Raw genomic sequence first — 14,045 nt, 5'->3', positions numbered from 1 at the left:
GGTCGTTCACTGCCAGGTACTTTCCCTGCTTCCTTCAGCTGGATTTGAGAATTGGAAAGGACACAGCCTTGGGAGGCCCCAGGTGCCCTTGGACGGAGGGAGCTGGGACCTCATGATATCAAGCCCAATGGAGACTAGTGCCGCAGTCATTTTTTTTTTTTTTTTGATACCAGGGATTGAACGACCAGCCTGAGCCATAGCCATCACGCCATTTGATCAAAATAATCTCTGAATGCTAATGCAGCAAGATAATTTTGACTATTTGCACAATGAATATTCATCTCACAGCATCTAAAAGAGAAAAGGCAGTTCAAGTAATGAAAGCACAAGGTAACTCGACAGTGTACAGTAAAGGAAAGAAGAGAAACGCCAATGTGATTGCCCGAGTACATGGAAGTAAACAACTGATCATGAAAGTTTTCAACAATGATTTTATTTTGCACTTACAAAGAACAAGAAATGGGCCAACTGGGAGCTTGGCAATGTCTCAGGGGGACAACGGAGAGCAAAACTTATCTGAGGAAAAGGGAAGGCTAACAGACACCTCCAAGGAGGGCTTCTCATGTCAGTGTATTGCTGGCTATGGTGGAGGCAAAAATCAGGAAGAATGCTGATGTTATCAAACATTCAGTCCCATCTAGTAGATCATTCTCAATTACAGGGTCATCTAATATGTCTCTCTCCAAATTAGTGGGTCCTCCTACATTACAAACCATGCCATTACAACAATGAGTAAAATAGAAACTATTAGTTTTCCCAGTTCTGACGCTTCTTGGAGTTTCACCAGGCTGGAGGGATGTATATACAAACGTGCAGTTCCACGCACAGTCCTTGTAAACAAGTATTTCACGAGGGCTCACACCTAAAAAGGGACCGTGAAAGTTACTGATTTCACATGTTCTAATTGTAAACAACACAGCACACTCATCCAAAGCTAGTTCCACGCATACATTCTGCATGGCCACATGCTACAAAAGTGCATTGCCGAGAACCATTGACTGGGGAGTACGTCCAGGTCCACAAGATGATGTGACTGCTCCAGAGTGACTTCTAAAGATATGTTTTTATCCATGCAGCCATCTTTAAGTCTGCCACTAGCCATTCCAGAATGGTACCTTGGTACCTTGTTATGAAGCTATACAACTGAAGTGTGGAGTTCATTATATTGTCTTAAGGACTCTGGAGTTCTAGAAATGAAATGAAGACTAGAAATTAACTTGCATTTCAGTCCAGAGATGAGAGATCCCTTATGTGGAACAGGAGTGCCCACAGTAATGTGCCCTTTGGCTGCTCTCCTGTAGCTGTTAAAACCCCTCGAGGACAACCTCCTTCCTAGCCCTCTGTATTAGTCACTTTGCCATCACTGAAACACAATACCCAATGTCTGCAACTTAAAGGACTAGACTTTTCTTTTGGCTCACAGTTTTAGTGATTTCATTACTATGGTTGGAATGGCTATAAGGCAGAAATGGCATGGGAGGAGGATGAGGCAGCAGAAACCTACTTCCCTCATGACAACCAGAAACAGCAAGAAGGGAGGCACTGGAGAAACAAATACATGCTTCCAGATGCCTTAGTGACTTACCTCCCTTCGCACCTACCTTCCTGGCCCCCACCTCCCACCAGCACTTTTGGCCACACACTCATCAAAGGATTAATCCACTGGTGAGTATAGCATCTGCACAACCCAATCACCTTTTAAAAGCCCCATTTCTGAATACAAGAGACTTTGGGGGAACATTTTCACTAAGCACCAGTCAATTCTTTTATTTTCCAGGTAAAGAGTTTATTTATTTAAGTTTCACCTTCTATCGAAGTGTACGATCATAAGTCAGCTCAAGGGGTTTTTACAAAGTGTACCCAATACTGCAATCAGCATCCAGCCCTAAGACACACCTGCATGATACTCGCAGATCCTTCATTCTGTTCTCCCATTCACATTTAAGCAGCCTGAGACAAAGATTAGCCCGTGGATCTAAGCACATGTATTATTAATTTTGCCTGGTTTTTAACTTTTTGCAGAAGAAATCATACTTCAGGCTTTTTATTGTAGATGGCTTCTTTGCTTTTTATTTTTTTAGGAAATTCATCCCTATTGTAGCCTATTATTGTGTATCACTCATTTGCATAATTGTATGCTATTCTTTGATGAATACACCAAAATGTATTGTTGGAGTACGTGAAAAGTGGCATTGCTTTTTACTTATGCCAAACATTCCTTTGGTGAATATTCCTGGACTTATCTTGAGATAGGCGTAGAAATGGTGAGACTTTGATTTGTTTATGTACCGATTTAGCCAATCTTATTGCAGAGCTTTGCAGACCAGGTCGGACATATCCTACTCCAAAACATCATGTATACTTAAAACTCTGGACAACACCTTCACATAGTTGTTTTGGATTCTTAGTAATTCCTTGAAATGTGCTCATGTGGTGGTTTCACTTGCATTTCCCACAAGCAGAATGACCCTGGGCAACTTCTCCTGAGTTTCATACCCACTTACCTATCATTTTCTAATACATTTTCTTTAAGTCGTTTGTTCAACCTTCTACTGGGTGTTCTGCTTTTCACTTATAGATTTGTAGGAAAAAGGCTTGGTATATGTTATGAGTATGACTTCTCTAAAACACACATACTTTGAAATGCTTTCTCTTCATCTGTGGCTCCCCTGTTTTATAGGATCTTATTTGGAGCTGAGGTTGCAAAATTTCATACAATTCAATTTATCATTTGCATTATTATATGGCTAGCTCTCATCAGTTTTTAAATTCCGAACTAAAGAAAACACACAAATAAACTTTTCTACATTTTTCTCTAAAAGCCTATTAGTCCAGTGTTTACATGCAGATTTTAAACTGTCTGAAATTCATACTTATGGTGCACATTCTGTAAGTACTCAATTTGTTTACTTATTATTTTGGTACCAGGGATTGAACTCGGGAACTTGCACTTTGGAGGCAGGCAGCAGAACCACTGTGCTAAATCCCCAGCTCTTTTTTTCTCTCTTAAATTGAATTTATTGGTACATTCTAGGTAGACAGTACAGTTACATTCATTACTGGGATCTTGTACCTTGACATGCCAGGTCTTGGTTCTCATTTTTTCCCCTTAACCCACCCAGCTCTTGATTTAGCCATCACTACTTAATGCCAATAGTATTTTTCCCCCACTGTACTACAAGATCACTGCAGTCAGAAGTCAAGTAACTTCATGCACCTATTCTACCTTCCAATCTAGGCACAGACACTATACTGTACTGTCCTCATTACAGAAACTATTCAGTCTGGAGCATTCAGAGAATATGTCCTTCAGGTGTTTCCTTTCCCCTCAGAGATTGCATTTTCTAATCCTCCCCATTGATACTGCAATAAGCATTTGGAATCCCCTTCTGAAAACATTTACACAGACACACACAAGAGAACACACACACACACACACACACACACACAAACACAACACACACACCTGCCAAGGACTCTGACAGGGATTCTCTTGACCCGTAGATCAAGTCCAACAAGGTATATCTATGCCTCTTTTGTATGTCATGGTGCATATGCATGGGATGTCTTTCTGGGTGTTTCGGTCTTGGCAAGATTTTCACAATTTCAGTGTTGATACCTTGAACAGATCTATTTAGAAGTCTTTCCAGGTACTGATATTTGGATACTTTTAAAGAAGGTATGATGTCATGAATTGTATTTAGGATTGTTTCTTGATGTATGGGAGAAATCTGTGGTTTTAAATGGATAGTTCAACACTTATCTTGTAGGCAGTTTGTGGTAAAGTCACTCATGACTGGAAAGGTTTATTGTCTTTAGGGGAGAGTACCAGGTTAATTTCTCTTTCCAATCCCACTGTATTTTAATTCTTCAGACTGAAAGGAACTCAGCGGCCGAGTTTCACTAATAGGAGAATCTATGTTAAAAGGCATATCGCTTCATTTTTAAATTCAAGGTTAAAATATTTTAGCCATTATCATTTCAATAATGTCATTCATTGAAGACATCATTTGTTTCTCTTTCCTCCTGACTTTTTTTCTGAACAAAATTTGGAAAGCGTATTGGACATTTTTCCAAGTTTCAGCACTCGCAATCACATATATGAAATATTTCTTCTGTTATTTTCAAATATGGTGAATGAAGCCAGTGGCCTTCAAGGGTAAATTCAAGCTTATTTTAGTCTCTCTGTTAGTGGGCATGGTGCATGTGTGTGTTTCTGTGTGTGTGTGTGTGTGTGTAAGTAATTTTAACTTAAAAGAGCTTTAGAATTTTTTTTTAAATGGCAAAGAGAGATTTTAAAACCTTAACCTCATTCTCTCTTGTCTCATATTTACATTACTGTGGAACATTTTTGCCCCAGTGAACAAAAAGTGATAAATTCCTACTGCCCGAACTCTGTGTTATTCAGCTTCACCCACTTGTCTTTGCTGTTCTTTTCCCATTCCCCAATCCAGTGCATGGCACTGGATGTATGTATACACACAAAGACACATACAAGTGTGCACACACATGCATGCACACACACGTGCACAACATTTTATGTTTAGTGTTGTGTTAGGTTGTTTGCATTGGCCGTCATAGAGAAAATGGTCCCTGTACAATTTCTTTCTGTTCCAATGTCTCTTCTGGGATGGGTGTCAGGCTTAAGCTGCTATATCGTATGTGTGCTGAGTGCAATTCCTCCCTTCAGATATCTTCTGATATCTGGAAGAGGGTGTGTAAGGTTTGGGTGCTTCGATCCATATGGCATTTGAAGATTGTATTTGTTTGGGCAGCACATCTCCTAAAATGGGAATGATACAGAGATTAGCAAGGCTCCAGGGTAAGAATGACATACAACTTCATGGAGAAGATGCCAGCAAGGCAATTTGGGCCTGCATACATTTCTTTCTGGGGAGGTTCTCCAGAAAAGATTCAACTTTATCAACAAGACCCTTCAGCTCCAAAAGCTCATGCTAGGTGAAATATAATGGTACTTGTCTACATTTTGTTATTTCGACAAAAATTGCTTGTGTATCACAGGAGGGATACCCGCAGTAGTTTGTTTATCCCTAAGGTGTGTGAGGTCTGATGATGATCTTGCTTTGTATCTACAGTGGTGGACGTGTGGAGTTTCTCTGTCATTGATTCTCTTACCATGTTTTACTAATTTTACGAATCTTTTCCAAACAAACAACTATTGACATCAGTGACTCAGTATCGTCTTTCCTCTTTCAAGGTTTCTGCAAAACTTTTACATTTCACTCTCCATTTCTTAAGTGGATCTTCCATTATTTTTTTTCTGGTCCCTTGAACAGAGCCCAGACATTCCTTTCTCCTTGCCCTCACATGTGTGCTTGACGTGCCATGTAGTTGACACTGTGTATTCTCTCATAACTTTTCCACTCATTCTTGCACATCCTTCAAATATGCCAACCTCAATACTTCCTCATTCGTGCTGTGACTTCTCATCAGTTACTGACACATCAGTGGCCCTTTGCTCATGCTCGTATGCTCTCCTGTCACTGATTTTGTAAGCATACTGTGTACCCTTACTCTGCAGGGGCATTTGGCAATTTCTGGCTTGTCCATCATTCAGTGCTCGTGGTGTTCTTCAGACCTTCTACAGCACAATCTGGCATATAGAAACCATGGGACAAATCCATCTGTCAATAAATCCTTCCTGGAACATAACAACAGTGTTTACTCATCATCTATCGTTGCTTCCATCCCCACAGAGAAAGAGATGTGTGGTTGTTACAAAGCCCACGTAGCTAAAACCACCTCTTGTCTTGAACAGAAAACCTTCATGAGACCCTGATCTATAGCCATAACACATTTTGTCTCCTTGCAGTAGCATTTAGAAACTGTGCAGAATGGTAACTGTGTATTTCTCTGCATTTCTTAAATTATGAATGTTTGTTTCTGCATGGATCTTTATCCCATGCTACTTGGTGTGCACACATTTAGACTGTGACATATTCTGGGTAGGTTTATCTCTGTCTCCACAAATAGTGCCCTTCACACCAGTAAGGCCGTTCCCTTAACATTTACTTTGCCGGAGTGCATGTAAGGGTTCTCTTTGCACAATTGCTAAATATACTATCTTCTGTCTTTTATTTTCAAACTACCTGTGCACTGATTTTTAGAAGTTTATTCCTAACAAACAGAATATATTGTTTCTTGCTCACCTAGAACATCCCGGGCTGCAAATTCTGCCTATTCAAATGCTAACCTGATTCTTGTCATGTTGGGCCTTCACTTTTTTTTTCCTCAATGCTTCGAACTGAAACTACTGTATATTCAAATAGAGCTGTAAGAAAGAATGTAGAGTTGCTGTGTACCCTTTGTACCGTTACTCCTAATGGTAACTAGTCCCAAGTACAGTACAGTGGCACTCAGAGGGAACTGATCCTGAGAAAAGACAGATGTAAAACAGTGTGATGTCCACAGGTGTCCATCATATGGATACAGTTGTCTCTTCTACTCACCTCCCCTGTCCTCCATCCTCTCACTATGTGAGACTCAACTGATGTTCATGTCTACATCTTCTCTAAAACGTTATTGTAATGGAACCACCACCATGGAGATTGACTTTTCCTACTTGCCACAGATCCCCAGATGTTGATTGCAGTTACTGTGTGTATGGTTTGTTTAGGAGTAACGAATGGTTAACCTATTCAGCATGTCAGGTCATCTGGAATATTTCTAGACACAATTGCTGTGAGCAGCCATATACACGTTTGTACATAAAGTTTCCCTTCTCTGTGAAAAATGTTGCAGTTTGATTTTGTGGTGTATAGCAGTTGTAGCTTAACTATTTTAGAGAAGCCATCACCCTATTCTCCATTCTGGCTGAATCACTTTTCAGTCCTGTGAGCAATGTGTGAGTGATCTGGTTTCTCTGTGGTGTGGTCCCTATTTAAAAAAAAAAAAATTTGGTCATTCTGATTGGTGGCATCTATTCATTTTCATTGGTCCTATCCTAATGACTAAGTTGGTGTTTTGTTTTGGGGGCTTTTGTTGTTCTAGCTTTGGTTCAGTTTCGTTTGGTTTATTGAAAGAGGGTCACCTTGTGTAGTTCACATGGGACTTGAACTTACTATGTAGTCCTGGCTGGCCTCCAATGCACAGCAACCCACCTGCCTCAGACTTGAGAGTGCCGGGATGATGGGAGTGCACCACTACAGCTGGCTGAAGAAGTAAAATTTTGTACTTCTGCTTACTTGCCATCGATGACCATTTCTTCTATAATGGATTCTGCACCTTTGTCAAAAACTCTCTTTGGGTATATTTGTGTTGGACAATTACTGGGTCTCGCTTCTGTTCCGTGGTTCTGTGTCTTTGTGAAAACCTCAACTATTGTTGCCTAGGAGTGAAAGATCAGCCTATGGCATTCAAAGTAATTTCACAGAGTGATTTGTGCTTTTCATGATCCATAATCCCTCAAATTAGCAAATATTCTGAAAGCACAAATGGCTAAGCATAGCAGCACTCCCAAGCCTTTGCCGAAGGCTCTAATATATTCTCTGTCAAAGTATCCACCAGTGTTTGTGAGGAACATGGAGCCCCTAGTACGATGTGAGGTGAATTTTGAAAGATAGCTCTTATAGCTTCCACCATGATGTGAAGGACTGAGAAAGGGCAGTAAGGCAAGGGAGCATGAAGCTCAGAGAAATCAGAGCCGGGTCCACCAGTTGCTGAAGCAGGATGAAAAAGTCAGGTGTTGTAGGCAAGTATCAAATTTCACACACTTCTGTCCTCACAATTAGGCTCTTCCCCAGAGTTCTCTTGCACAGGTGTTTAAGCCGCTTCCTTGATGTACTCATCTCTGTGCAAGCCAGGGCCCAAGCGCCTGCTAGGGTCTCAGGAACTTCTGTTGGTCCAAAGGTCCGGCACTGGTGAAGATGTGTTGGATATGAGGGAGAAGGTGAGAGAGGACAGGCGGGAGTCCTCTCTGGATATAGACTGGAAGGTGGAAAGGTTGTTTTCCCTATCACAGTGCCCCTGACATAGCGTGCAGGCTTAAGAAGTTCAGCCTAGTGGGAGTTGTTTAGGCCACAAAAGGCCCCAAGTCCTCTCTTTCTTCCCAGAGTTGGGTTTCTCTGTTTTGTCTGTGCTTTGTGTTCATTTCTGTATTTCTTCCAGAACTATCAGGCTACTGATTTTGCTCCACTATGGGGATCAGCCATGATGAGCAGCCACGGGCCTACAGTAATGGGCCTAACCAAGCGTGGACCCAAACCTCTAACACTGAGAGCTCAACAAAGCACTTTTTCCCATCAGCAGATGATTTTAGGTATAGGTATAGGTTACAGTAACAGAAAACTAACATAAGCAGGGTACACTGTTGAGTATATCTACTGTGATTTTGAAGAACCCTGGTCTGTGCTTTCCTCACCTTGGAAATATCACTCAAAGTCACCTCTATGCCAAGTATAATCTAGTGCAATTCAGGAATGCACATTCTCTTACAAATATCTACCAGGCTTATTCAAGGGCAGTAATACCATAATGACAGCTCAAACCCCATCCAAGTCCCCCATCACTGGCCCCCTGCTGGGACAAAGCAGATTCCCACCCCTACATGTGGTCCCCATCAACAAGGTATCTGCAGGGTAATGGCACTGGGTACAATGAGGAAGCGGTAATCAGAGGGCTTTTCTATTTATGAACAGAACTCGGAAAATAGTAGAATGGTGAAACTGTACAACACTCATGGGGAATAATAGGAGCTACCAGAAGGTTAGTCACTGGGCCTCTGGCAATGCATCATCAGGTTCAGGGAAGTCTCTGGAGTCATCAGAAAGGCTTCCTGGCGAGAGGAGCACCTCTCTGTGTGCAGTAATGGCTTCTGAGTAGGAAGCAAGAGTACTTTGGAGTTTAAGCTCTGCCCTGCCACCTTAGCTGGTCTTTGCAACTCTGAGTAACAGGCATTGCTCTGAGATGTGCAGGTTGAATACACAGCTAGGATCTACCCTCCTGAATCTTCCCTCACCCACCCTTAACCAGAAATTCAATAAGCATCAAAGAACCAGCCAAAGTACATCATTCTGTCTATATACCTGACCCTGGAGACACAAGCCGGAGGTCTAGCAATATTTCCACCCAGTGGAGAGAGCAATGGTGTGTAGATCAACCTCCCACCTTGCAAATACAAAATCTACAAGCAGATGATCAAGAAACCTCACCAACTGCCTGTGCACAAGCTCTCACTACGGAACACACTGGGAGTAGTAGTGCTGAATGTGGGGACCCTCCTTCCCAAAGGTTGCTCAGGTAGACTGATTTTCACACAATGACTCGAAAAGTCAAAGACATACTTACGAATGGAGACTGTCATACAGCGTCTAACCTCATATTCACATGTCTTCTTGTTATTGCAATTGAAGGTGTTTTTGACTTCACAGTAATAGCATTGTACATTAAAGGTCCCTGTAAAAAAAATAAAATAGGTCAGAGTTTCTTCTCCAACACCCTTTTCACACATTACATGCCTACTCTATGAAACTCTACCAGCTACCCCTTCCTCTGTCTCTAACCACTTCCCAGCGGCTGCGCAGCAGCTCAGCCCTCAACACATTGCCAGTCCCAACAAGATGAGTACCTCAGAGCAAAATGAGGTCCAACTAGGAACTCTCTGTGCCCTCAAGACTGCTTGGGAATGCCCCAGTCAGCCACATCTGGGACTGCTGAGCTCTGCACAGGAGTCTCACACTTTCCAGAAAGGCTGGACATTCCTGAGAGGCCGGCATCCTCCCGGATTTCTCAGAGTGCCACTCTGATCTAAGTGCCACCTCCAGACTCCCCCTCCCCAGGTCTCCTGGTCAGCAGCTCTTTCCTACAAACCCTTCTCCATCTTCCCCTTCTCCCTGCTTATGAACACACTCCAAAATGACCTGTGGCTCCTGATTGCAGGGGCAATGCAAACTCCATCGGACTTGGATGATCCAATTTCTGCCCAAGACATCCAATGACTCTTATCAATTTCAGGTGAGTTGAAATCTTGCCCAAGACAGTGAGAGTCTTGAATGATACTCACATCTTTGAGGAGCCTTGGTGACATTAGTTTCTACCAGTGGGATTCCTGCGATGAGGAGGAAGGCCAAGGGGAGCATCATTCCTACAGGTACAGCCGCCTAGAGGTAAGAGACCCATCAGCGAGATCATGGCTCCTTACTCCAGCTTCGTTCCCCCAATATCAACAATCAAGGAGTCTTCCCTAACCTGCCCTCCTCTAGGGCCCTCCTCCACTCAGGTACAGAACCAGTGTAAGGAAAACAACTCTGAGATGTGTCACAGTTAAATCAGTGACAACCACCTGCAAAAAGTGGAAATCGAGGAAGGCAGGGAAGCACACATCTGTAATGGTGGCACCCAGATGTATGAGCCCAGCTTCAGCAGCACAGCAGCACCCTGTCTCAAAGACTAAAGAAGGCAGAGGATGTAGCTCACTCCAGAGGCCCTCCAGACAAAAAAGAAAGAAAAGTAACATGAAACTCTGAGAGGCAGCATGAAGACGGCAAAAGAGAAAGTTTGCCATAGCAACAATGGAAGTGCCAGTCATCCTTTCACACAAACAATGAAAAAGATAAAACCAGGGAAGAAAGAAGGAATTGGCAAGGAAGCATTCCTTTTTCCAGAAGTGAAAATTCACTTCAAAAATCAAGGCCAAGTGAAAACAATATCTGGCAAAAGTGCTGGCAAATATGGTTGCTTGTAGACAAGCCATAAGAATCTAGGAATGTTGGAGGGGTAAGTTTACAACATCTCGAGAAAGAAAACCTAACATAAGCATAACGCAAAGCTCAGGAGTCTATGGAATGGAAAGGCAGGAGCTGTGATGTAGTTTCATTTGTGCAAACTTCCAGGCCAGTTTTTTGTTTGTTTGTTTGTTTGTTTGTTTGTTGGCAAGAAGGTAAGAGAGGGGCTGTTTCAGAGCAGAAAGTAAACTTTGAAACTAAAGAATGCATTTTCTGTCTATAGTGACCTTAAGCCAGATATCAAGTCAGCAAAGGGAAACTACAGATGAGGAACTCCTCAGGGCTCTAATTTAAGATATACTTCCAAATAATAGGTGGCCCCCAGAAGCTTCTCAGTAGAAATGACAACTACTTTAGACAGAATGGTGATAAAAATAGGACTGATGGAAAGCTGGCATATGGAGTCTGAAAGATCCTAAAATGCACAGGAGGGACCTCAAGGCACAATTAGAGAGGAGGTGGACAGTGTGGTGTTTCCAGTTCCCACTTCAAGCCAGTCAGAAACTGACCTACATGAAGGCCCAGGAAGCAACAGGGAGATATCAAGGCAGCTGTTAAGACACTGCAAGCTTGGGAGGCTAAGGACTGGGCAGCTGGGGGGGATGGTTAGAGCCAGGTGGTGAGGAGGTTAATTTGTGTGTTGGAGGCAGGCGGGGACGAGGTGTCCTTGAGCACTAAGGGTGTCCTTGAGCCCTAAAGAGAGGGGTCTGTGACCTAGGGCAGAGGGTTAAGGCGAGAGGCTCAAGATCAGGGGAAACGGAGAAACCTTGGCAGGGCCCTAGGGAGGAAAGGACTATTTGGGATGCGGATTCTCGAGGACTTGAAAGGGTTTCAGGGAAGAGAGACTATAGATTTGTGGGGTGAGGGGTGCGAGGAGAGAGCTGAGCAAGAGGTGGGGTTGTTATAGTACCAGGAGTGTCTATAACAAGGGGTCTTCCCGACCAGGGTTCACAGGCTAAAGAAAGTCGACGTGATGAGGAGTTTCCGGGATGAGGGCGTCCCCGCGACGCGAGTGGGGACCCATGGACTGAGGGACACCCGCATTTGCAGCTTTGAAGTGGCCTCCTAACCGGGAACCCTCGGTTAGCACAGACTGCATGCTGCTGAGGTTGCTGGCAGCCCTGTCCTGGCACACTGGGCTGCTAGGCCCACGCCAGCCGTCCCACCTCCGTGAAGCTTCCCACGGGGCTCCCCTGTCTCCACCTTGTGGAAATGTTCCGCTAGAGTTCTTTGCCCCTACCTTGTGGACCCTTCCCGAGGGAGTCGCCATCAGCCCTTCTTGAACCTTCCTGGGGGCCGCCTGTCCCTGCGTTACGGAAGTGACTTCAGGGCCAGCCCTTTGCCCTTCTGGAATCTTCCCCGGGAGTCGCCCCTCCCCCTCCTGGAAACTTCCGTTGAAAGGTCGCCCCTCCCCCCTTCAGAATCTGGGCCCTCAGCACACCAGTGCCCTGTTCCAGCCCTGGTAGCCAGGCACGCAAATGTGAGGAAAGTTTTAGTGAACAGGTGTAGCGTAGGCAGAGAGAAGAGGGGAAGCCTTGCAATTTCATGTCCTGGAGAACTTTCTCTCTTCCACAGGGCCCCTCCCCCACATGGCCCCTTCCCTCCCACCCCCAGCACCTCGAGGTCAGGTGCAGTCCCTGAGCCCCACCTTCAGAAGGTGCCTTCTCCAGGCCCTGGCCAGTCTCTTCAGCACTCGGAGCTTTGTTTTCCAGCTTCTCACTCCAGCTTCCCCTGCAAGGGTGTTGCCTTGCTCATTGCCTGGGACTCTGTGTCTGAGCCATGTGCTTCTTCAGGAAGGAGTGGCCTGCCTGTGATCTCTGCTCTGGGCATTCTGACCTTTCCCTGCTTTGGGAGAAGTTCTCTGACCTCACCTTGACCTCCTGTCCCCTAGGCTACTGGCTGATGGGCAGGCCAGCCATAAGAGAGCACAACCTCCTTCCTCTGGAGCCTTGGCTCCCGGGGGCTGCCCTGTACTGGGGGCCACTTTGCCTCCCCCCACCAGGTTCTTCCCTCACAGCCCCAGCAACTCTCAGGAGGAGAGCTGCAATCCTGAGTGTGCTCACCTGGGGTCCCTGTCATGCCAGCCTGGTGACTGGAAGACGGGACTGAGTAGGCACCCCTGGGCAGGGTTCTCCTCCTTGGACCGCAGAGCAGAGGCCCTGCTTCCCTCACTTGGCCCTGGTTTATCTCCTTGCCAGTCCCAGCCTCAGTCCTGTCATGCCACAACCTGCTGATTCTGATGGAGAAGTGCGGGGACCTTGGTTTCCTCTGACTTGTCTAGCCTGAGTGGTCAAATGTAGAGCTGACTCTACCCACATAGCTTACTGCTCTACCTCTGGCCCTTCAGCTGCACTTTTGCTCCTGGTGGGTTCATTCTTTGTCCCTGTGATAGCTCACTTCTGTATCTGTCATCCTTACTTGGCCACAGGGCTTCAGTCTGTTCAGAGCCAGGGTCCCTCTGCTCCTTGGGTTTGTGCCATCCGTCCCATTACGAGGGGACTCGCGGTCCCTTGCAAGTGCTTCTTCTGCTTGGGTTCAGGATCATAGTCATGAGTGGCTGTAGAGACCGCTCTGGAGCAGGCAGCAGCTCTCAGGAGCCTCCCTGCCTGGGCTCCTCCACTTGAAGATGAGATGCAAGCAAGACAGCTTGGCCTGTGTGTGGATGCCCATGAAATCCTCTCCAGCTCTTTTTGCTCTCTGACGCTAGGTTTTTGAGGATCTGTGCTCTGGGAGAGAATCTCAACAATTCAGACACCATTCAGACAGCACAAGTGCTTCCTAACAGAGGCTATTTAAACTATGGCACTTTCAGACCATGGACTACTGTACAGGTGTTAAAGAAGTGAGAAACTGCTGTGGACGCGCTCCCTGTGCTAGCGGGAATGTCCTCACAGGCAAGTGCAGGGAAAGAGCAAGCTGCATAGCTCCTCTGGCCTTGGTATTTATGTTAGGTTTCTATCGCTTTAGCAAATACCTGAGCTAATAAACTTACAGAGTGAAAGGGTCTTTGTTTTTGGCTCATGGTTTCAGGGGTTCTAGCCCAACCTTGACCGGCCCTATTGCTTTTATGTGTGTGAGGCAGCACTTCGTGGCAGACTTGTGTGGTGGAGCAAAGTCCTCATCTCATGGCCTGAAAGAGAAAGAGAGAAAGTGGAAGGGGCTGGGGCCTCTGGGTGTCATTCAAGGGCCCATCCTCTTCCCCAGTGCTTCCCTTGGGTGCCGCCTCTTTTTTTTTTTTTAATTGAATTTATTGGCCCATTCTAGGTAGACAGTGCAGTTACATTCATTACTGGGATCTTGTCC

General features: G+C 45.0%; 1 protein-coding gene across 2 annotated transcripts; it reads right to left on the bottom strand.

The window, feature by feature from the left end:
• Positions 1-441: 441 nt before the first annotated feature.
• On the bottom strand, positions 442-12,109 carry Gml (glycosylphosphatidylinositol anchored molecule like). 2 transcript variants are annotated; one of them, XM_010639233.1, is made up of 4 exons: positions 11,983-12,109; positions 10,022-10,118; positions 9,307-9,414; positions 442-862 (listed from the first exon to the last, which is right to left on the bottom strand). In XM_010639233.1, exons 1-4 carry the CDS (start codon positions 12,010-12,012, stop codon positions 561-563), a joined length of 537 nt encoding a protein of 178 aa, XP_010637535.1. In that variant the 5' UTR covers positions 12,013-12,109; the 3' UTR covers positions 442-560. The 2 variants fall into 2 exon arrangements, with proteins under 2 accessions (XP_010637535.1, XP_010637536.1); XM_010639234.2 differs by lacking the exon at positions 442-862 and adding an exon at positions 4,202-4,783.
• Between the last annotated feature and the right edge of the window lie 1,936 nt (positions 12,110-14,045).

This window comes from Fukomys damarensis, unplaced genomic scaffold, assembly GCF_012274545.1.
Source record: "Fukomys damarensis isolate Sample0158 unplaced genomic scaffold, DMR_v1.0_HiC HiC_scaffold_5, whole genome shotgun sequence".
Classification (NCBI taxonomy): Eukaryota; Metazoa; Chordata; class Mammalia; order Rodentia; family Bathyergidae; genus Fukomys; species Fukomys damarensis.
Note: the sequence above shows the minus strand (reverse complement) of the source record. Positions and strands in the feature narration are given on the sequence as shown.

Bases quoted from the DNA above. Each gene is read 5' to 3' on its own strand.
- Gml (XM_010639233.1), bottom strand. From the start codon at position 12,012: ATGGCGACTCCCTCGGGAAGGGTCCACAAG. The intron at 9,415-10,021 runs GTGAGTATCATT...TTTTTTTTACAG, and splicing joins CACCAAGGCTCCTCAAAGAT to GGACCTTTAATGTACAATGC. The intron at 863-9,306 runs GTAAGTATGTCT...GTCCCTTTTTAG, and splicing joins CTGTATGACAGTCTCCATTC to GTGTGAGCCCTCGTGAAATA.